The 21,968-nt window shown below is 42.8% G+C and overlaps 1 protein-coding gene and 1 non-coding gene across 3 annotated transcripts; one reads left to right on the forward strand and one right to left on the reverse strand.

Annotated features, from left to right (window-relative positions):
- The first annotated feature begins 39 nt into the window (after positions 1-39).
- On the forward strand, positions 40-21,130 carry FIG4 (polyphosphoinositide phosphatase FIG4). Of its 2 annotated transcripts, none has more exons than XM_084588115.1 (21): positions 40-662; positions 1,085-1,183; positions 1,265-1,388; positions 1,494-1,650; positions 1,764-1,814; positions 2,556-2,721; positions 4,089-4,197; positions 5,793-5,918; positions 6,032-6,132; positions 6,290-6,452; positions 7,908-8,139; positions 8,959-9,202; positions 10,329-10,387; positions 10,535-10,701; positions 10,786-10,927; positions 11,317-11,375; positions 17,815-17,962; positions 19,032-19,284; positions 19,881-19,960; positions 20,283-20,366; positions 20,804-21,130. In XM_084588115.1, the coding sequence occupies exons 1-21, from the start codon at positions 564-566 to the stop codon at positions 20,979-20,981; spliced, it is 2,841 nt and encodes a 946-aa protein (XP_084444241.1). In that variant the 5' UTR covers positions 40-563; the 3' UTR covers positions 20,982-21,130. The 2 variants fall into 2 exon arrangements, with proteins under 2 accessions (XP_084444241.1, XP_084444246.1); XM_084588120.1 differs by having other exon boundaries at positions 19,032-19,137.
- A 129-nt stretch (positions 21,131-21,259) lies between these two features.
- On the reverse strand, positions 21,260-21,350 carry TRNAY-GUA (transfer RNA tyrosine (anticodon GUA)). The gene is given in 2 exon segments: positions 21,260-21,295; positions 21,314-21,350. It is a non-coding gene; the product is annotated as a tRNA-Tyr (tRNA).
- Between the last annotated feature and the right edge of the window lie 618 nt (positions 21,351-21,968).

Here is a 21,968-nt window from a genome sequence, read left to right on the forward strand (position 1 = left end):
TAATCAAGCTTTGTTTTGTTTTTGTTTCAAATCCGGTGAAGTAACATTTATTCTCTCTGACAGTCCCAGCCACGTCCCTGACGTCCCAGCCAAGTCCCAGCTACGTCCCAGCTTTAACCTTCTTGTAAACTTCTAAAAATTGTGCGCGTTTAAGCTCCGAAAATTCAAACGGAGCCAACGAAGTGGAAAAAGAGTTTGTTTTCATCACGTGCTCTTTCGCCTCTCCAGACTCCACATCTGACGCTGTCAACGCAGTCAACGTGTGGGAGGAGTGTCGGGCAAAATTGTCCGAGAAACACCTTCATCAGGGACGTTTAGCAAGCTGTGTGTGCTTCAAACGTGTCAATACTTATTACGCCTGTAGCAATGCTCTTATATAAGAACGTTGGACTATAGCCATAAAGCGGTGATACCGAGGAAAAGCGCAAGTGTTGCAGCGCTTGTGATGTGGCGCGTTCACGCATCAGTCCGTCGTTCTTTTGAATGCTTTCGATCTAGCAAACTGGGATTGGCGAAACGGGCCTCGTAAAGACAGCACTCAAATCCGGTGTTCTGTTTGCAAGATGTCCACAGATAATCGCAAGACGCCGAGCCAAACTACCATGGCTTTGCAGCCAATCATCAGTTCAGTGCAGCGCATGGCCCTTTACGAAACGAAACTGGTACAGCTTCGATTTTCTGTTATCGTTATGCCCTATTTGCTGGCAGTAACTCATCGTAACGCGTAAAAGTCGCGTACTGAGGCACATTTCACTAGAAAAGCTTCTCAAGTGCGGACGCATGTCATAAACCATGTTCTCGTCTCTGTGCTGGACCTCTGCAAGAGAGCGCTTAATTTCCAATCAGTTATGCCGCTAGTTCAGTCTCGATGTCCCGTTGTCATTGAAGTCGTCGTCTTTGCGTTTGTGGGTTAGTTGGGTTTGCAGTAAATTATAACTGTCAGGCGTAGAAAAGTGTTAATTGACAACATTTAAGTTATTTGAAAATGTTGCTGCTCAGCTAGGTGAGTATAGGGTCGGTCGTTTGCTGATGGTGTTCAGTGGACGCGCTGCTCACATATATTCCCTTCTGTGCTGTATTACAGAAGTACTATTTGGTTGGTTCAAACAATACACAGACCAAGTTTCGTGTGTTGGAGATTGACAGGACTGAACCCAACAAGCTAATTGTAATTGATGACAAGGTACGTATCTCAAGCAACCGCATAAATGTGGTATTTGCTGGAGCAAGCAAAATTCCGATCATTCCTTGCTTTGCTGCACAGGTTGAATACAATAGTCGGGAGATAAGAGAATTCCTCAATGAAAGTCAAGGGAGAAAGCTTCCCAAAGCTGGACAGAAGGGTAGCACTGGCTTGAACAGAACTGTGTCTGCATTCGGCATAGTAGGTAAGGACAACTTTTTGCCTACCAGTAAAGGGACATCTCAGAGGTGCAGTTTATCATATGGTTAGGGTCAGGGTTAGAAGGTGCCAAATGCCCTATGTATTGCAGGTTTTGTCAGGTTCTTGGAAGGATACTATATTATACTGATTACAAAGAGAAGACGAATTGCCATCGTGGGCCATCATACCATTTACAAAGTGGAGGACACTCGAATGGTCTATTTGCCAAACAACACTGACCACAACCTCCACCCAGATGAGAACAGGTTTGTTTCAGACCTGTAGAAGCTTTGCTAAGTATGGCTCCAATTAGTTTATAGTTCTCTCAGTCAACTTCCTGTATCTTTATAATAATGTTTTCACTTTCATTCTGTTGTAGATACGTCAAGATTTTCCAGAATGTTGACTTGTCCAGCAATTTCTACTTCAGGTAAATACAGATTGGCTAGTGACACAATTACATTTTTAGTTTCAATTGTTATTCCTTATTCATTCTCGCTCACTGCCAGGATCATAAAAGTCATGCAGGAGTATCTCGCTAGGCCATTCTTGAATTCACTCTCAAAAGTGCTCTGCTAAATTTTGTCAAACAATTTTTGCTGGCTGCTACTTATGTCTGATATTAAAGTGACAAAGCCTCTATTGTCATAGCATGAGAAGCTTGGAAACTCGCTTCTAAGTGGATTTACACTAATGCTAATGAATTCTAGCACTTTAATATACTTTATATATACATGACAGTACAGGAAACCAGCTTTTGATGAATTTTAGACCATTTGAATATGTCTGCTCCTGCAAAAATGAGCTTGTTTGCAGCAATACATAAGCAAAGTTAGTGCCCCTGTTACTTGCCATGCATTCATTTCTTTTGTCTGGCGTGTGTTTTGTGCTAAATGGGGTGATCATACATAACCTTGTGGACTGAGGCCTCTGCTGAGACTAAAGGCTAAATTGCCTAGTATTGCCTCTAAATTGCTATGTTAGAGGATTTGCTTATTGCAGTATGTGGTAGACTCGGGTATTTAAAGTGCTATTTGGCCTTTCATCCGCACCTCATAAATTCTCTTTCCCTATTAAATGCAAAAACACAAACACCTGGAAATTCGGCATCTGCAGTGTACGGTATTCTTTCTTTTTGGTCACACAATGCACTTTTTCTCTTTTCTTGCAGCTACAGTTATGACCTGACGCACACGCTTCAGTATAACCTGACTCCATTGTCTTGCTTTGTGCCCAAGAAACCCACAACATTCAGGAGTGAGTCGGAAGACTCATTGTCTTCACCAAAAGTTTCTGAAGTGGAACTGGCGGACACCTGGGACTTGCTTCCGATTGATGTGAGGTTATGGTTTGTGTGATAATTATCATTGGGAAAAACTGCCATAATGGTATGGAAGCCAGATGTCACACTCGTGCTACACCCCTATGCTAATTGAACTACTTTTTCCAGCTAGAATACATTACCTATGTGTATAAGAACATATGGTTTGTTTGTGTGTTTGTGTGTGTGTGTGTGTGTGTGTGTGTGTGTGTGTGTGTGTGTGTGTGTGTGTGTGTGTGTGTGTGTGTGTGTGTGTGTGTGTGTGTGTGTGTGTGTGTGTGTGTGTGTGTGTGTGTGTGTGTGTGTGCGCGTGTGTGTGTGTGTGTGTGTGTGTGTGTGTGTGTGTGTTTGCACGCGCACACTTCAGCAGTTAATAGGCTGGGGAAAAGATATATACACTTAAGTAATACACATGAGGGGTTAGCTCATTGCTGATAAATTCTAGAACAGTTTCTGCCGTTTTGTGACATGTTAGTTGCCATTGTGTAGAGTATTGCGGCATTGCTATTGTGACAGTGGACAAATGTGGACAAGGTGAAAAATTTCGTTAATCTGTTATCAAAACAGCAAAAATGGTAATGAAGCTGTAGCCCTTTCTGGTGTCTGTAAATGAAATCCTAGCACAGTGATTTGCACCTGTCCTTTAAAATCACTGCAGAACATCACTATTTTTGTGCAAACATACAAAAGTCATTCTCCACCTGGCACTACATGGTTTGTTGTCTCGTTTATGATGAAGCATCACCTTAGAAGTCGTCACTAGTAATTCAAGGAAGTCATCTATAGGATGATGGAGCACTTGCAGAGGACATTTTATTAGTGCTTTGACCTGTGCTGTCATTGACTGGCCACAAGCTAATCATTGCTTTTAGTGGAGAGTTCTGAGCATGATAGGCTGTGAAGCTTCCTGTCCTGAAATGTGAAGTTGCATTCTTTGCACTGACAGCGTTACAGAGGGTGCGTTATGTTATTTTCTTGACTGAAAGGTATGGCATCCACTCGTGCAAGGAATTAACGTGGCAACTGGTTTGTAAAGAGAATATGCCTTTCAGCGCTGCTTTATTCTCGCAAGCCAAAAGCACTGATCATAATGTGTAGTTTTTGCTTCTTTTGAAGACAACTGTATTTGATAGCAGTAATCTTGCCACCATTCACATTCCTTCCATGTTTCAGTTGCGTAGGCTTGCTTATCATACGCGATGTTTTCTGAGGAAAAATGCCTGCCATGAAGTCAAAGTTTTCTCATTTTGTCTGCTTTCTTCACCTAGATAAACTATCTAGGCACTCTTGATACAATTAAACTTTTGAGATGATGGCCAAGGCATAAATGACTGGTGTTTTGGAGTATTCTTAATGTGTACAGAAAGGCTCATTTTATTCCAGGAAGGCTATAAGCCCTCATACAAGCTTCCTGGCAGACGGTTTCGAAGCGTGGGCAAAGAAGCAAGCATAGAAGACCCATCTAATATTGTTTTTAGTAATGTCTCTGATGGTGAGTTGTGGTGAAAAGGTGCATCTTCTATACTCATGTGCTGTTATTTTTTATTATTATTACTATTATTTCGTCATGTACCCCTGCAGCATTTGCTTTCTTGATACACCTTCCCTCAAGGTTATGCTGTGTATATTTATGCTAAGCACTTCAGTGATTGAAATCATGTCTTTCTGAAATCCATTGGCAGTTGTAGCCAGCTAGTTCTTACTAAACAAAGCGCAATTTTAGGAATAGATTAGCGATATGTGATATCTTTTTTGGTTGGATGGAATGACTTGGTATGTGAAAAGTTTGTGCAATCAACAGGAAGGTTTATCGGAAGCAGATGTGTAGAAAAACAAATTATTTCAGCGCAGCCATGCAAACCGGTAACATGCAATACTTGCAAGTGTGAAGTGTAGGTGTACTGTCACTATCAATGAAATTCAAACAGGATAACTATTAGAGGTACAAGTATGCAAAGATATTAGCTTTGCCTTTAATGGTATGATGAACAGCGTTAATGAGGTCTGTTTGTCGTCTCCCCTTGCGGATCTCTGTTCGCTTACATGCTCTTGCTACTCACTTAGTCACTAATTCCTTTAATTTATGCGTCTATTATCTCACACATACTCATTAGCGTATGGTCGTAAGCTACCACATTATGTGAAAGGCCACCCCACACAGGTATAAAGACCCGTCACCGACTCAGAATCCTAGGGGTCTCGGTAGATTAGATTTCAATCTAACCCTCCCATCTGAACGCAGCAGTCTGAGTTGGCAGCTCCTGCCAACTTGACCATGTCATGTGGTCAGAGGACGTCGCACAGCCCACCGACCAGTTAGTTACTGGCCATGTCAACTGCCAGCTACCACCTACCAGAGGCATGCCTGCAATTTTTCTCTCAGAATGCCGACGCTGCATTTTCTGGACAGCGGGACCTCTAACACTATCATGTTAAAATAATATGTGCTGTTATTCAATTTTCTCATTTTACTCTGCCTGTTATAGTGGTCTTGCTCACTTTTAATTTCCTGATTACAGCACAGGATTCACTACCTCGTAATAATCTCAGGCAACTTGGTTGGGAAGCAGAGCCACAAATAGAGTTGTTGCTGAGCGCACACTTCTCATAAATTTTTCTTCACATCATGACTTGTGATGTTACAGCTTGAAGTAGCACTTTTTTTCTTTGGTTTGTTTTGTTCCCATCTACCAATATCACAATTTTTATGGTCAGAACATTAATTAATATGTTTTTGTTTTCAATTATCTAATGTATAAGTAGCATTATATGCCTTACATGCCTAGAACAGACAATATTTACTGTGGATGCCTTACTTTATGTTCCTATAAAGTAGCAAGTCAAAGTAAAAAGCCATCCAAGGTTGGACAGCATGATTGTCATCCTAAGATATTATGTGCATGTGTATGAAGTCGTGCAAGAGTTGGGACATTTTACGTGGCTGGACATTACACATGTCAGGGTCCGTTTTTAAACTGCAAATAATCATAAAATACTAGTGTTTAGTGTATGTTTAACCATTGCAGTCAATCATTCTTATGCAATTGAAATCTGAGCCAAGTTTACATCAAAGCTCTTTATACGCAGGGGCATGCTTTGCAGGACGCACAAAACCAAACTGGAGATATGTATGGAACTCCTACCTCCTAGAGCCTGTGGAGCTTCACACAGACTGGCTGCTGTATGTTACGCATGGCTTTGTCGGTCAGACAAGTATCCTTTTGTGTGCAAACGCTGTAAGAAAATTTCCTATGCAAGATGAGAACAATATTCCACCATTCTAGTGGACTCTATCATTGTTTGCTGCCTTGAGCTTTGGGGTTCAGATATCAGTGTCTATGGCCGTCCCATATACCTCACGTTGATTGCTCGTCGTTCCCAGAAGTTTTCAGGAACAAGATTCCTCAAGAGAGGCGCTAACTGTGAGGTTAGTGAACTCATGCATCTGTACTTGCTTTTTCAGTGGTCTTTGTTTTGCTTGCTGGCTGTAAATTAATAAATTTTTTTGTTGGTGACAATTTTGTCTGACGAACTTTCTTCGCCATTAAATCAACCATCAACTCTTTGGTTGTATTGTTTTCCAGGGTGATGTGGCAAATGAAGTGGAGACGGAGCAGATTGTCCATGACTCTTCAGTTTCATCATTCACTAGTGGCAACTTCACTTCCTTCGTCCAAGTCAGGGGCTCTATCCCATTTAGCTGGTCACAGGATGTTTCCAAGATGGTGCCCAAACCAGCCATTAATTGTATGTTACACTTTGTACCCCCATTTTATCAACTGTTGCTGGAAGTTCTTAGTGTGCAGATCCCAATAGAGGGCACTACACACTTGGCTGAGCTCCGGGAAAACGAGTCTGAAACCAGTGCAGACCTGGTTAGATGAAAAATTATACACTGAGCGCTGAGCAAGAGTTGTACTAATAAGCCAGTTCAGTTTAATTGAGTGTAGTCGTTTTGGGATCTCTTACGAGATGCTGCGGAGGAAGTTCAAAAAATTAAACCAAAACATTTCTTGCAGAGCCTTCCATTTTTTGTAGAGCTGGCAGAAGCCTCTTTATTCTTTGTACATTTTATTGACTTCTTATTACATTGTATGCAACGTGTCTGTTCACTTGGCAAACCTCTGCGTAAAAGCTGCTTGAATCTTCATCTAAGTTTCGCATATGTACACATGTGAACCAAAAAGATAGAAACAGAATGCCAGCCAAGTCTCGAGGGATTCATTTGAGGGTTCATTTCCTCGATATAATTAATACTTGAAGGGGCACTGAGGACAAATTCAAGATTGTGTACGTACATTGCTAAAGCACTGTATTCTAACCAGGAGACCACTTTACCAAAAATGAAGCTTCCATAAGGTAAAGAGCACTAAGAAACAAAATAAACCACAAGTGTTGCCATCACCAGTTCATTTTGCAAATAGAATGCTTGTGCTGACAGGGTGGCATCCTGTCTTTTTTGGTAAGGATGTTACAAGTTTGAGTCAGCTGGTGAGAAGATTTTTTAATTCAATTTCCCAGTTATATATGCATCTTTTTCTGCTGGGCAAATATTGGAATACCTAGAAAAAAAGGCAAACAAACAATTTTTACCGAGGAAAATTTAATTGAGTTGCTCTTGATGTCCTTTTAAGGTCAGTGACCTGGCAGTAGGACAAAGTCTATTAGTTACTCTTGAAGGAAGCAGTTGGGGGTGGGTAGCAGCCCTATTTGACCTGTACACTTCTTGAGACTTTTCTCATAGAATAAATGAGGTTCCGCATGGTTTTCTAATGTAAAATGTCTTGGTTTCAGGAGGTGATGTGCCCCGTAAACCTGCTCCTTCTGGCATTCACAGCAGTTCTTGCCTTGTGTGCGCTTAAAATCTAGCTGCACCTTGCCCACAGTCCGTTTCTGGTGAAGAAACCAAGCAGATTTGGGTTCCTTCACAAGAATATCTGATCTTGGTTGCCGTTCCATTTCCTTCTGTATTAATGAGTCCTCAGCGAAATAGGTGTTTTCAAGTGTCAAAAGATTTCTTTTGAACCAACACTTGAAATATGCTGTTTATATAGAGTGTAAGGTGTGTATTGGAACTTCAGGACGGCAGGCTATGACTGAGTACCGAGTCTCTCGGACCAGCTCTCAAGTGCCAACCAGGCTTCTGGCTCCGCTTTGTCATCTTCTTCGATGTGTATATACTTGTCCCTCTTTTTTGTTCAGTGGACCTGGTGGACCCATACTGCTTTGCAGCAGGCCGCCACTTCAATCTGCTGCTGCGCCAGTATGGCGCACCCGTAGTGGTGCTCAATCTGGTGAAGAAGCGTGAGAAACGCCGCCACGAGAGCTTGCTCAGTGACCCATTCCTGGACAGCATCGACTATCTTAACCAGTTCCTGCCTCGCACTCACCATATTGCCTACCTGGCCTTCGACATGGCTCGGAAAAACAAGTCGTTAGTGCTCCAATTGCATATTTTGCCATTCTCCTCTCTTCTGCCTTACTGAGTTTGTGGGAGCAGAAATACACCAAAGTGGTACTGCTTGTTTTTGGCATGAATGCAGACATGATTAATTAGCACTGCTTACAGAAAATTTACCACTTGAGGCACATACAATAGTGCCAACTACTGGGGAGCATATGATTTCCAAACAGGACCAGAATGTTAGGCAAGCGTCACAACTACAGGTGTGACGCCAAGGTAATTGTCATTCGCTTTATCTGAAATGTCCGTTTAATTGCCTAACGGTAAATACTGGCATCCTATAAACTGCTTTAAATTTGTTGCTGTTAGCAAATGTCACCCTCATGCAACTAGCTGCGAGACACCTTTAGCAAGACCAGCATGCCTTACTTAAAAACCTTGCTTTTCTTCTCATGGCCGTAAACTAGTTTTGCAGTACATAACTACTCTTTTATAACCAGCATAATCAAATAACTTGATTTTTACTGAAAAGTGAACTTGTGGCAAGGACATGCAGCACTTAAACATTTATTTACAGGCAATTGGGTGTTGCAAACGAAATAGTTTACATTGTCTAGTGCAAACATTCAGGCTTACTCAGTTTATTAGAAGATGGTCTGCTTCTGTTGTACATATGTAGGGACAGAAGTGAATAAGCATAGCTTCTGCCCCTTAATGACCCTAATGTGCTTATATTTTTTTGTCCTCGTAACTAAGATTTAAGGAACATGAAAGCTATTTTATCTTGTGCAAGAGAACTTAGCAATGCAGCACTATGTATCTCTGTCCTTTATCTTCTTTCCTGCATAGGAAGGAGGCCAATGTAATGGGGCGACTGTCTGACATTGCATACCACATTCTGCGCAAGACTGGCATCTTCCACACCCGTGGCAGTGAGATGGGCCCCCTTCCTGTGCACTACATGCTAGGTGGTGCCCTGACCACCTATGGAGCTCGCTTGCAGACTGGGGTCGCCAGGGTCAATTGTGTCGACTGCTTGGACCGCACTAACACAGCTCAGTTTGCCCTTGGGAAATGTGCCTTAGCTTTCCAGGTGAGAGGTGAACACAGAACTCAGAAAGAAAGATGTGCCCCAGGCAAACATGCATGCATACAGTAGCAGCACCTTGTGGCATACATTACAAATGGCTGCTTGCAATATCACTGCAAATTTCGTTTTGCGGGTTGCTAATGATCAGCTTAGGTTTTTGTTAAAATGTTTGTCATGTGTGTATGGCAGAATCTGTTTTACTGTATCTTTGTAGTTCTGGATTTGCCCATTGTTGCCTATGGATTTACCTATGCTGGCACCATCATTCTCGTTAAAAGGTTGGATGACCTCAATCTATCCACCGAGCAAGAATATCGCATTGGGGCAGTCTTCCATTTGGTGTTCTTTATTGAAGGGAACTTGTGTATATCTAGGGGCAATTGGATGAGACTGTGCCTTTACAGGGCCAGTTGCACCACCAAGATACAAACCTCTAGCTTTGCATCTATGTAAATTTACTTGAGGTTTTACTCACTGTCATGAAGGTTCAAGTATTGAGTTTAGGATTGCAAGCTACCATTCAAGTTAGCTGCGAAAATTTGAGGTCTTTTGCATGAAATTAGGCGAGTACCTATCTCAAGCGCAGTTTAACTTTTTTTTAATACGCTGGTAGAGGGAAGGGAGCTATTCTTGATTCTGATAATGTGCGTAATGTACACAGTAGCTTGCATATTTGAGTTACTTATTATAAACTTTCCTTTTTCATAGAATAATTGCTTGTCTTTGCCAGTCATACAAAGATAATATTTTTATGTCTAGGTTGTGAGCTAGCCAAGGAGGTTATAAAGAAATAGCTTGAGTAGAAGTAGTGCCTGTTGAGTGAACCTTTGCGACGCCATCTTAAGGGGGGCAGAGAAGCGAGCTAATTGCCGCTGAGCGCACGGAGAAGTGGAGGTTGTTCGAGTGCGCGGCATTTAACACAATCACGACAAATATAGTTGGTTTATGCTTGGCTTACAGTTGTACGAACCGTGTGAAAATGACACCAAGAGTCACATTTCATATATATTGTGTTCGTTAAACCCCGCTCTGAACTGGCTGTGGAGGTGTGCAGGAATGCATCCACACTTCTCAGAGCAGGACTATTTGAGCACGAGTTTTATTTATGTAGCTATTGTCTTCTACGCAGTTGAATGCTCTTGGTGTCCTGTCCAAGCCAGATCTGTTCTTCGACACCGACAGTGTTCGGTAAGCTACAAGTCGCATCCTGAACTCAACAAAGCTCGCACGGCTGAAGCACATAACCCACAATGCTTGCGTTGTGTCTGGAATGTGGGAAGCCCTGGTCAGTGTCGTGCCATCACATATCATTGTTGTCTCGCGTATCTTTTACAGCATGCTGGAGGTTTTGTATGAAGATCATGGAGACACCCTGGCTCTCCAGTATGGTGGCTCTCAGTTGGTCCACAGGGTCAAGACGTACCGCAAGATTGCACCGCTTTCCTCCCACTCCCGGGACATAATGCAAACCCTGTCGCGGTATCTCAGCAATACCTTTTCAGGTTTGATGAGCAATTTTGCATCTTGCTGCAGAGGTGAACTCATTTTGTGTTCTCGCTCATGTCATGTCGTTCTGCAAATTCCAGATGCTGACAAACAAAATGCCATCAATCTTTTCCTTGGTGTTTACCGGCCATTTGAGCACAATTTTGCACTTTGGGAGCTCACAACAGATTACTACCTGCACAATTCCATCCCAGCTGGGAAGCTGCTCTGTCATCGTAACCCGTGAGTCTGAACCTCATGTAGCCTGCCTATTTTGATAATCGAAATGTTGCCTTTATTAATGTTCACCTCAATGTGTTTTATGCAGTTCAAAAGCTTATTTGGCTACTTCATAAGCCAATATTCAGTGCCACTCATGGTACAATATGTAGTATGTATGTATTTATTCTTATATTAAGCATTGCACCTTTCGGTTTGCTGTAGTCACTATTTTTATTTGTCCGAAAATTACAAGTGCGATTGTAGTGAAAGGCTATGTAAAACTTTTTTTGATTTACTGAAGCATTCTATAGTCATTTGAAGGGTTGCAAATAATATAGGTTCCAGATAGTTTATTGATGGGCTCAGGGCTGTGAAGAAATCATTGACTTGCCGCTGTTCTCTGTTTTCAGTTACACATGCTGGTTTGATGAAGAAGTACCTATGTCTCTGCCTTTTGCTGTGGAAGAAGGTTAGCTATTATACTTAATTTGGTCTCAATTTGATGTGGTGGTGGGCTGTAATTCTACTCTAATATTAAGACTTTTTTTTTTCTCGCTGATAACAGAAATGAAAAGTCACCCCTCATATATAATAAATGAATCAGTATTGCTTCATAATTGATTCCCTTTTTTTTTTCTTCTTCTTCTGGCCCCAATCCAGAAAAAGTTCCCTTAAGGGGGGACACGGCTCTTTGGCACCGAAAATCGGCCTGAAAATCGGATTTTCAATTTTTTCATTTTCGTATTCCTCGCACCATTCCGCATCTGCACGCAAATTTTCATCCTTATACCCCGCGTATTTATGAAGTTATAGCGATTAAAAAATGCAGTACCACACCCACTGCCCTTTAAATTGTGGACAAACGACACCCAATTTCGATCGCCCGGCGCATGAGAACTACGCGCTCCACCGCGGCGATTTTGGTCTCGTTCGAAAGCGCGCGCTTTCGGCTTATTTTTTCTTTCGGAAAGCAACCCTGTGCACTCCGCCTTCCCCATAAAAAACAAACAAAAAGATAGCATGCAGCGCGCGCTACTATTGGCCGGTTAAGGCACGTGATCAAAATGGCGTCGTTTGGTTGGTTCCGGCAAGCTAGCCGTGAAATGCGGACTCCCAGTGACGCCATTTTGTCTTTCTGCCGACCACGCTAGTGCAACGCGAGAGTCATGCCAGGCGCGAAGAAGTACCGCTCTTTGCACAAGTTCGGGCGAAAGCAACCAAAGAAACGCGTTAAGAATGCGACTTCGTTGCATACTGTGCAAGAAGCAAGTGCCAGTGCTGCGGGATTGTGTGACCACGTTGCGGGCGGCGACGCTTCTCCGATTCCGCTGGACAACGGCGCCGTTCTTCGTGCCGACTGCAGTCGTGTACGTATTGATACCGCGCCTGTCACTAACAGTGACATAACTCAAGTGAGTGCCCGTGAGCAGGCTACGCTTGATAGACTGGTATCGACGCGGGCGACGGCACGAAAGACCGCGCTGTTCGCCGATGCAAGTGGTGCGTCCGCAGAGTCAGATGCGGACGGAACAGCCTCCTATGCGGTAATTGACCTCAGCATTGTGAATATCCTTCTGGACGCCGTGCGGTGCAAAACGTGTCGTGGATGCGTGCGTTTAATTACCAGCGACCGGAGCTATGGCCTCGCCGTAAAACTGATCGTGCTGTGCGACAACTGCGGTGAGATTGCGGCCGAGTGGAACTCGCGGAGGGTTGACGGCGAGAAAAGGTGCAATCCGTTTGAGCTGAATATTCTGGCTAGTCGAGCAATGCTGTCGACCGGTAACGGCCAGACAGCAATGAACGATATCTTTTCGGCGATGGGGTTGTCGCGGCGCGGGATGCACAACAAGACGTTTCAACGGCATCTGAAGAACACACTGCAACCCGCTGCTACCCGAGCCGCCACGACCGCTAGGCACAAGCCGCGCAGGCAGTGGCGAAGGTCTACGATGACTTGTGTTTTGGGCATAGAAGGAACATTGCCGTGTGCTACGACGGCACATGGATGACGCGCGGACACTCATCACATATAGGCGTCGGTGCCGTGGTGGAACTCTTCACTGGTTACGTGCTTGATTATGTGGTGTTGTCAAACTTTTGTCTGGGCTGCGAAATTGGTCCCAAGCCAAACACTGACGGCTACGAACTTTGGAAATCACGCCACCAGTGCCAAAAAAACACCAACTCCAAGGCTGGTCAAATGGAAGTAGAGGCTGGCAAAATTCTGTTTGAAAGATCTCTGCAGCGCCACAACATGCGCTACACAACCATGCTATGCGATGGGGACAGTCGCACGTTCAGTGCTCTTAAAGATGCTGCAATCTATGGCTACATTGAAATAGTCAAAGGGGACTGCATAAATCACTTGCACAAGCGTATGGGAGCAGCTTTGCGCAACCTCTTGCAGAGACACAAGGGTGCAGGGAAGCAAAGTCTTGGCGGCAGAGGAAGGCTGACAGCTGATCTAGTTGACAAGCTGGCAATATATTATGGCCGAGCGCTTCGATCAAATGTAGGTGATGTGGATGCCATGCAGCGAGCTGTGATGGCGACATATTATCACATCACATCTACTGATGACTGCCCCAAACACAGTTTGTGTCCTACCGGTGAGAAGTCATGGTGCCGCCACAACGCTGCAAAGGCAAAAGAGGAGCCTGCACCAAAGCACAATTACAGTCTGCCAAGAGATGTGGCTGATGCTCTTTTGCCTGTTTATAGTCGTTTATCAGAGAAGAGCCTGCTGCAGAGGTGCATTCGGGGGAATACCCAGAACTCGAACGAAAGCTTCCACTCGGTCATCTGGACCTTGATCCACAAAGAGCGGCACTCATCACTGTTTGCTGTGGAAGCAGCCACAGCAGAAGCTGTGCTGCGCTTCAATGCCGGCTGCAAGCATACAGCAGCAGCAATTCTGCAAGAATGCAGTACAAATGTGACAGCAACTGGGTCCAGGAGAGCTGAAGAAAAGGACTTGCACCGTAGCGTACGTTCTGCAAAGAAGCGGGCGGCTTCGCTTGGCGTTGCTAAAACAGAAAAAAGAAAACACCGCGACAGCATGCACCCCGACTATGCTCCTGGTGCATTTTAATAGCATGAGGTCTTTGGGGTTGCCCTTCCTGATTAAATGCCGTGAGGCTTGAGTGCTTCCGACAATCCCCCAATTTTGGTAGTGTTGCATTTTTTAAAGATCAATATCTCTGGTCCTGTTCTTGCTATTGCTTTAAAAATTTTTTTTCTAGAAAGGGAATCCTGCGAGTCTCATGAAACCAAGGTAAATGCAGTGACGACAAAAGAAAATTTGCTGAGAAGGTTATGTTGTCTTCGGTACCCAAATGGAATTTTCCTTTCAAGCGTTTCCTATTGCGTAACTTTGGCTCAAATTGGCATAGGCCATTAATTTTCGCTTCAGATCACTTTCCACCTGTTTCTGATCTTGTTGACATATCAATCATTGACATAATTTACACCTACATGCTGTGAAGTGTTTTTTCTCGTTTTCTCAAAACTGCAATTTTGAGGGTGCTGCAATTTTGGAGGAGAGATATCTCTTAGTCTATTTGTGCTATAGCTCTCATTCTTGTCTTGTTAGAAAGAGAAAACCTTCGACAGTGCCGTAGGACAAAAATATGTACAGTTATTATGCGGCAACATTTACAGAATTAATTATCAATCTTAGGTGCCAACCTGGGCTTTTATTCATAAAAGTTTGACTTATTGTAACTTTGGTTCAAATTCTTCTACCACGTTAATTCATGACTAGCGGCACTCTATGATCCTTCTAGATCACTCTGGCAGGGCTATTCTCCTCATGCCATAAAGTGTTTAGTAATTAACTCACCTCCAAATGAAGAACATGAATTAGGTAATATTTTGAAAGCTATTTCATCTACAAGAAAACTAATCAGATATTTGAAATCAGCATGCAAAAGTACATTAATGGTGCAAGTTTCAGTCAGATCCACCCATAAATAAGGAAAAAAGTTTTAAGAGGGGTGTCCCCCCTTAAGTTACAACAACCGTAGTGCTGCATTCTGATAAATATACGGTAAAATTGGCAAAAAGTGTGTATTTGTCGCCAGCTGACATCTCTGAATATTTTTTGTGTAGTTGTTTCCTTCTACCTTCTTTTGCGACATGAAATCTGAGGTGCAGTTCTTATGTCTGTCCTGTACAGAATAAATTAGAAAGGTATGGTTATTATCACTTCATGAAGTAACACTTAAAGCCGAGCTAGTTGGCGTGACATTTTGTGGAACAGCACGAAACACAGCGGATCTCTTCCACTGTGTTTCGCTCGTCCCGTCTTCTGTCTTGTCCGCTGTGTTTCGCGCTGTTTCCACAAAACACTTTTTGAATCTTTGCTTATTGGCAGTATGAGCATACAGTCAAGGGATGCCTGCAAAAGTGAGGAATAATCAGCTGCAATTCATTATTCAGTTTTTGCACTTTTTTTTTTTATGGCAAAGAGTATAAGTGTAAGGCTGATGGCATTAGCAGCTAGTGTTTTAAGGGTAGACAATAACGAATGAACATCCTGCAGCTTGCTGCTAAGTCCTGTCTTCAGGTTCACAGAAACTAGTCCCACCCAGGTTTATTCTATTTAGCATTGTTCTGACTGACCTTTTAATGACCTTGCCGTCGGGAGCCGAGACACATTTTTGTGCACCACCATTTGTTTATCGTCTCCCTTTTTCATGTCAGTGAAGCTGGGAGCCAAGCTGGCACATAGTTTAGCTTAAAGGAGTATAAATGCTTCATTTTTATTTCGTGTTTCATTTTCTGTAAGATGTGTAAGACATTACTGTACATGAATCGCCTCATGATATTCGCCTACAACCACTGAATAATTTATAATCGAATTTCTTTTCTCACCAGTTTCGGTTTCAACATCGAGCGATGGCTGTGACATCAAAGTCAAGTCTAGATCACGTGAGGGATGAATAAAACAGCGATATAATCGTTCCTGTGTCGTTTTAATTCATCAGAACACGAAAGCGAGCCTTCCTCAAGGACAGAAATTACAAAAGGTGTAGAGTCGGCAATTATATCACCGTTTTTTCATGCCGCGCATGACCTAGATTGTGACGTCACAGCCATCTCTCGGCTGCTGAAACCGAAACTGACGAGAAAAGAAAATTCAATGAAAAATTATTTAGTGGTTGTAGGCAAAAACCGCGTGGTGATCCTTATACAGGAATGTCTTATGCATCATTAACAAAAAGAAAAATGCCAACAAGATTTGGTGTCTGTAGTTCTTTAAATAGGTAGAGGTACAAAACAGCATTCTTTGGCAGACTCAGTTGACAACTATGAAAAAGCACATCGCATATATGAGAGTTTTGTGAAGTGTGCTTATTTCAGACAATTAATGCCTTTCGTTTGGGTAGATAATTAAAGTATTAATGAATGCACTTTGTGTTGCCACCACTGACCAGTTTTACTAGTAAACTGCGTGCGTCAGCACATTATTTTTTATCACGTAATTCAGGGGCTATGCATTACCCACATTCGCATCAAAATGATGGCAACCTGACCTTTTTGGTATTGTTTGAACCGTTCATTGGGAATATTTTGAAATCCTATTTTCTCAGTACTAAGTGCGTCATTTGCTGGCAGACGAGCTGGAGAATAAATTTTTTTATTAAGAACTTAAGAATACAGTTAAAACTCGATTTAACGAAGTTGAGGGGAGCCGTGAATTATTTCGTTAAATCGAGAAATTCGTTAAATTGAATGAGGCATTTCTTGGGCACATAATTCAGTACATTCGATTACAGTAAAACCTCGTTAAAACGTACCCGCTTAACAGTAATTTCGTTTTAAAAGTAGTAAAGTCAAGTCCCCGACTGAGCACCCATTGAACATAATGCATTTTGCATCCGCATAAACCGTACAAGCTTATCGCGGTCGTATCGGTTAGCACGTACCATTTTCACTTTTCGTCGCACTCGCGCGTGACGAATTCACGCCGGTAGCACCGACCCAAAGGACGGTTCGGCTAGCGGCGCAACACTCTTCCCTAAATACCGCCGACGGGACGGCAAGCCACACAGCTAATGACAAATTGGCGCCAAAGTTGGTAATCATACAACTAGCGCAATCTTTTTGGGTCCGTATGGTCATCGTCATGACCCCCCGCGCTACTTTCGAGTGGGTAGCGCCAACACCACGACCGGCGCCGCTAGCGCGTATGAAAAGAAACAACAAATATTCTTACTCGACAAGAAAGGCCCGAGAGGACTACAAATTTATTTTCCGCCAAAGAAGTCGGTGATGTTTGCCTGCGTGCGCTTTGTGAGCAACGGCCGCACCGATTTCTGGGGTGCTGTCTACAAAATAGACTAAAAATTAACACGTTTTCACCTTTATTTCTCGAAAAAAGGTTCGTTAAATCGGGACAGATCACGGAATCGGTTTCGATATTTCGGGTTAGTCAAAGCATTGAACCCTATGGGCGTCTGAGGGGGAGTTAGGATACCTTCATTAAATCGAGATTTTCGTTAAATCGGGTTTCGTTAAATCGAGTTTTGACTGTAGTACTAATCAGACGAAGTTGCTCTCAAAGTCTCTTTAAAAAGAGCGCATGAATAGAGTATTGGAATTTTTCGTTTGCACATTACAAAACTCTGAAGTATGCCTAAATGGTACACCGAATTGCAAATCTAGCTAGATGATATTTTACGCAGTAAATGTTCCATCAGATGGCAAGGAACTTACTCCTGCAGAAAGTATAATTGTTGCCTTCCGTATGTATGTAATTTCGTGCAAGAAATGAGGCTTTACTTATGTACTAATTCTGTAAAAGCTTAATGACTGGCTCAGCTTTGCTGGCAATTTTTATGAACACTGTGCAAATATACTTCATGCTGCCTTTTTTGCATGTCCTCACTTTTTGAAAACAGTGCTGAAGTATCACGGCAAGTCTCTTGTGGAAGTGATGAAACTCGAAGTCACCAACGAGAAAGTGGACGGATTTCTGGAGTTGTACAGGCCTTACGAAATGTCGAGCCTGAATGACCTGTTCATGTTTAACCTTAGCCACTCTGTGAGGTGATGTCTTTTTTTCTATGTGTTCATTTTTATATTCCTGCATCCCCCAGTTATAAAGTCAACTCTGTGATCTATACCACATTGAGGGGACCAAACTTTTTTTTTTAAACTATGCAGATTCTGGACTAAAGAGAACATATTTAGTTAGAAAGGCTAAAGCATCCATTCATATGAATGAAAAGTTTGAATTGAAATTTCACTGTAACATGTTGTAGTGTCAATTTGAAATTGATGGGGAATAAAAGCCGCTTGCCTGTTTGTCTGTGGACACAAATTTCTTATCCTTTTTTTATTTTTCGTTTTTATGTGTGTGCATGTTTAGGCTCTCCCTTAGCTAATGCGCACTTTATACAAACTTGAATGGTAGACAGGCTTGTGTAAAATTAATATACACTATAATTAGAAAGAAAAATATATGCACATATTGAAAATGAGAGTATGGACTATCCTGGCCTTTTCTGAATGAGGCATATATGTCTTATAGAAGTTGGTGAAAAAAATATATATATATTATGGAGGTTCAAGCATGTTTTGAACCTAGTTATAAGAGTTGAGCATCGTTTTTCATGGTTTAGCAAGACTGTACATGGTTTGAATTGGGGGGGTCAGTCAAGTTTCAATTTAAGAGTAGACACAGCACCCATAACATCACCTTTTTATTCTACTGCCTTTAATATTTTTGTTTAAGTTGGTTTTTCTGGAAAGGAAGGTGCAGTATTTCTCTCACTACTTAATTAGGTCAGGGTCATTCAGTCCCAACGAGGTGAAATCTGAAGTTGTACCCTGTGTAGTAGAGCTCGTACTAAAACAAACAGGACAACAGAGGAGAAAACACAAGCACTTTAGATCCATATATTTGCCCTCGCCAGTTTATATGTAATAACTTTCTTTGCCTTCTGCATATGTGTTGCTTGCTGTTGTATTTTATTTGTATCTAATGATAGAGCCTCTCTCAGTGGCGATTAGATTTTAAATAGGTATGCATCTTGTACGACTTGGCGCTTACTGGAAGCACTAATGAATTTGTTGATGCAACGCTTGTTAGTTGATGGCCTGTATTTTTCTTCAGGGACATTATGCCAAACTCGGCCACAGACTACAGCCCGTTTTCAGTCCGGATCAGACCTGGGAAGCATAGGGAAAGCACCGGCAGCAACAAACCACCTAACCCGTCTGTGAGTGGAATCTCGTCAGTGATGTCCACCTCTAGTGGGGCTAGCGACTCGGACAGCTCTGAGTCAAGTGATGCTGAGCCCGAGTTCATGGAGGAGAGCGATGAGTCATCCTCAAATGATTTGTCACAGAAACCTGTCACGTTTGAGGTGAGACGTCACAGTTACTAACGCACTGTGATCAACTCTGCCTGGTTGCTTGCTTACTGTGCATCACCTACGTGTAGAAAGCTGTGCAATGTGGTGCAAAGTGTCACTAGACAGGGTAATTTTTGGCAGCTTAGGGTTTTGAAGTGCTGAAAACCCACTGACATTTGTGAGCATTCCTCTGAAAACGTAAACAAGACGGATTAGCCTTAGTGTTGCCGCTACCATGCAACTAGTTTTTTTGGGAGGAATGCAAGACAACTATTATTCAGTGTTAACAGCAAACCTATGACTCCTTTTAAGTTCTCTTCTTTCCGTGTAAACTCATCAAGGGAGAGCTACCTCTTGCAGGTGGTTTTTGTCATGTTTGGAAACGGTGGCCGCCACTTCAGTTTTGTCGAAGGTATTCAAGGGTGAATTTATGGGTGGCTCTTGGACGGGGGCAGTTGAGAGATAAATGCTACCACCAGCTACCTCCCTCCCCCCTTAATCAGTCAGCCACTGAGGACATTGCATTTTCCTTTTGTTTGAAGACATGTAATGCTATTTCATGATCTTCTACCCGTCCCCATTTCGCCTTTTTTTTTTCTTTTGCCTAGTCTGTCTTTCAAACGATGCTACAGACTTATGGGAGAGAGATACATGAGCCTTCTCCAAAGGACCTCACCATATACAAAAGGTAACTGCATAGTGTCTATCCTTTCTCTAATCTTCTTTCTTTACAGCTGTAAGCATGCATGGATTCTGAGTTACATGGGACCTGTATAGTAGCAATCATTGAGTAGCAGATACACTTGAATCAACTTCAATTTATGGTTAATCTTCTTGCTGTCAGAAGCTTACAAAACCAGGGATGTTAAATTCATAACCAGCTTGTACCTCTGTTCATACATTTGCATTCCCCGTCACACTCCCCCTTCCCTTGTTCAGTATGTAAGCAAGAAACAAGCTTGACATGGCTACAGAATAAACAACTTCCTCATGTTATATTTTTGTTCCAGGTTTGTTACTCTGGGAAGGATGTCAGGAATGACATGCAGAAATGATGCTAGTAACATCTTGTCTCCAAAGAGGTGTCTACAACTGTACGTTAGCCACTTTTATTTCAGTTTGATTTGTGCTGGTTGTTGTACTTGTGCAACTGCTCTGTTTGAAGAAAAAGAAAAAGCGCAATGGATGTTGCCATTACTCATGCACTTGGCACTGCATATTGGACTTATATAATGCACCACGTTCGCTGCATTGTGATGCCCAACTGCTTGTGTGTATTATGCACATTTGGCCTGAATCAGCTTCGAAAACATTCTATTTCGGGAACTGCAGATGACACCCTTGAGAAGTTCCTATGACCGAACTCAATCTTCTAACAAATTAAGTATATTGTGGCGATATCTGACATGCTGCATGGCAAGTCCTCAAAATAAAAGTGTAGTGTAAAGCTTTATACATTGAATGCATGTGTCTTCTTCAGTGGGACATAGGGCATATGAATCAGCAATATCTGTAATTCTTTTTCTTATAGGATAAGGCAGAGTGCCTTTACCATTGACTCAGTCTACGAAGTGAGCCCACCATTGGTTCCACGGTCATCACGGGACATCTATCAAGTCTACATCCAGAAAGGAAAGACGGGGGCCCTGATGCCTAACCAGCATTCACTGGTTACCTACCAGCGATTTGTTGCCAGCAAATATCATTAGAGTATGCATAATTGTGCTATACTCATACATGTGATGTATTTTTGTAAATATACCTAAATAAATTATCTAGTAATAAATGAATTCAGTTGCTCCGTCCAAGTGCATGGATATGCAAAGTGAGCTTGCCAATAAATCAAGAAATGAGCAAGCATGTGTGTCTTGTTACACTTCAGGAGGACCTTGACTTCTTTACACCAGCCACAAACGTCGGCGCTGTAATTGCGCTCGGACTAGACAAAAAAAAAAAAAAAATGCTATGGGAAAAAAAAAAAAAAACCTCCGTCGAGCCGGATTCGAACCAGCGACCTATGGATGTCCATAGTACGAAACCTCTACAGTCCACCGCTCTACCAACTGAGCTATCGACGGAACAAGCACAGATGTCGTTAATTTGCTAATTATGGTTGATTTCGGTTGCATTACGTTCATTACTGGAACTAAACATTGCTACAGCCTGGCTTGCTTTCCGATTAGACTGACAAAATTCACTAGCGCTAGTGGTGTAATGTTCCGTACTAACGGCACCAGCGGCAGAAAACTGGCCGAAGCCTCTGCCCGGAACATGAAACTAGGAGGTCGGAGGTGGTGTAGTGGCTGCCAGGCTGCTCTTGGCCCTCGGTGTTCTAGAATATTGTAGATTGTAGTGTTTGGGTACCTAGGGGCCTTCGCCAATTGCGGCGGAGACTCTTTCGTTACATAAAACGGAGAGTTGAGCTAGTTCGTACATGTTTAAGGAATAACGGCGCGGACTGTTGACACACACACCGCTGTTGCGCAGACAGCCGCTGCGACGCGCACACGCCTCTGCTAGTAGTACTTTCAATTCATCTGCCCGCACGAGGCAGCGGTGGTGGCTCAGCCAGTAACAGCAGTCCAGCTGGGAGGCCCGTGAATTTTCATTTCCTTATGCCTCTAGTCGCATCGTGTTCTCACCAGTTGTCCGACTTCTGAATCTCGAACACGGTCAGCTCACGAACATACTCCATT

The sequence above is a fragment of the Amblyomma maculatum genome, chromosome 1 (assembly GCF_055883805.1).
Source record: "Amblyomma maculatum isolate TAMU_Amacu chromosome 1, ASM5588380v1, whole genome shotgun sequence".
Taxonomy (NCBI): Eukaryota; Metazoa; Arthropoda; class Arachnida; order Ixodida; family Ixodidae; genus Amblyomma; species Amblyomma maculatum.

What these genes read in the sequence shown, in the direction of transcription:
- FIG4 (XM_084588115.1), top strand. Translation starts at nt 564, where the DNA reads ATGTCCACAGATAATCGCAAGACGCCGAGCCAAACTACCATGGCTTTG. An exon ending in GGGACTTGCTTCCGATTGAT is followed by an intron (nt 2,722 to 4,088) that starts GTGAGGTTATGG and finishes ATTTTATTCCAG; the next exon opens with GAAGGCTATAAGCCCTCATA. An exon ending in TTCGACACCGACAGTGTTCG is followed by an intron (nt 10,388 to 10,534) that starts GTAAGCTACAAG and finishes TATCTTTTACAG; the next exon opens with CATGCTGGAGGTTTTGTATG.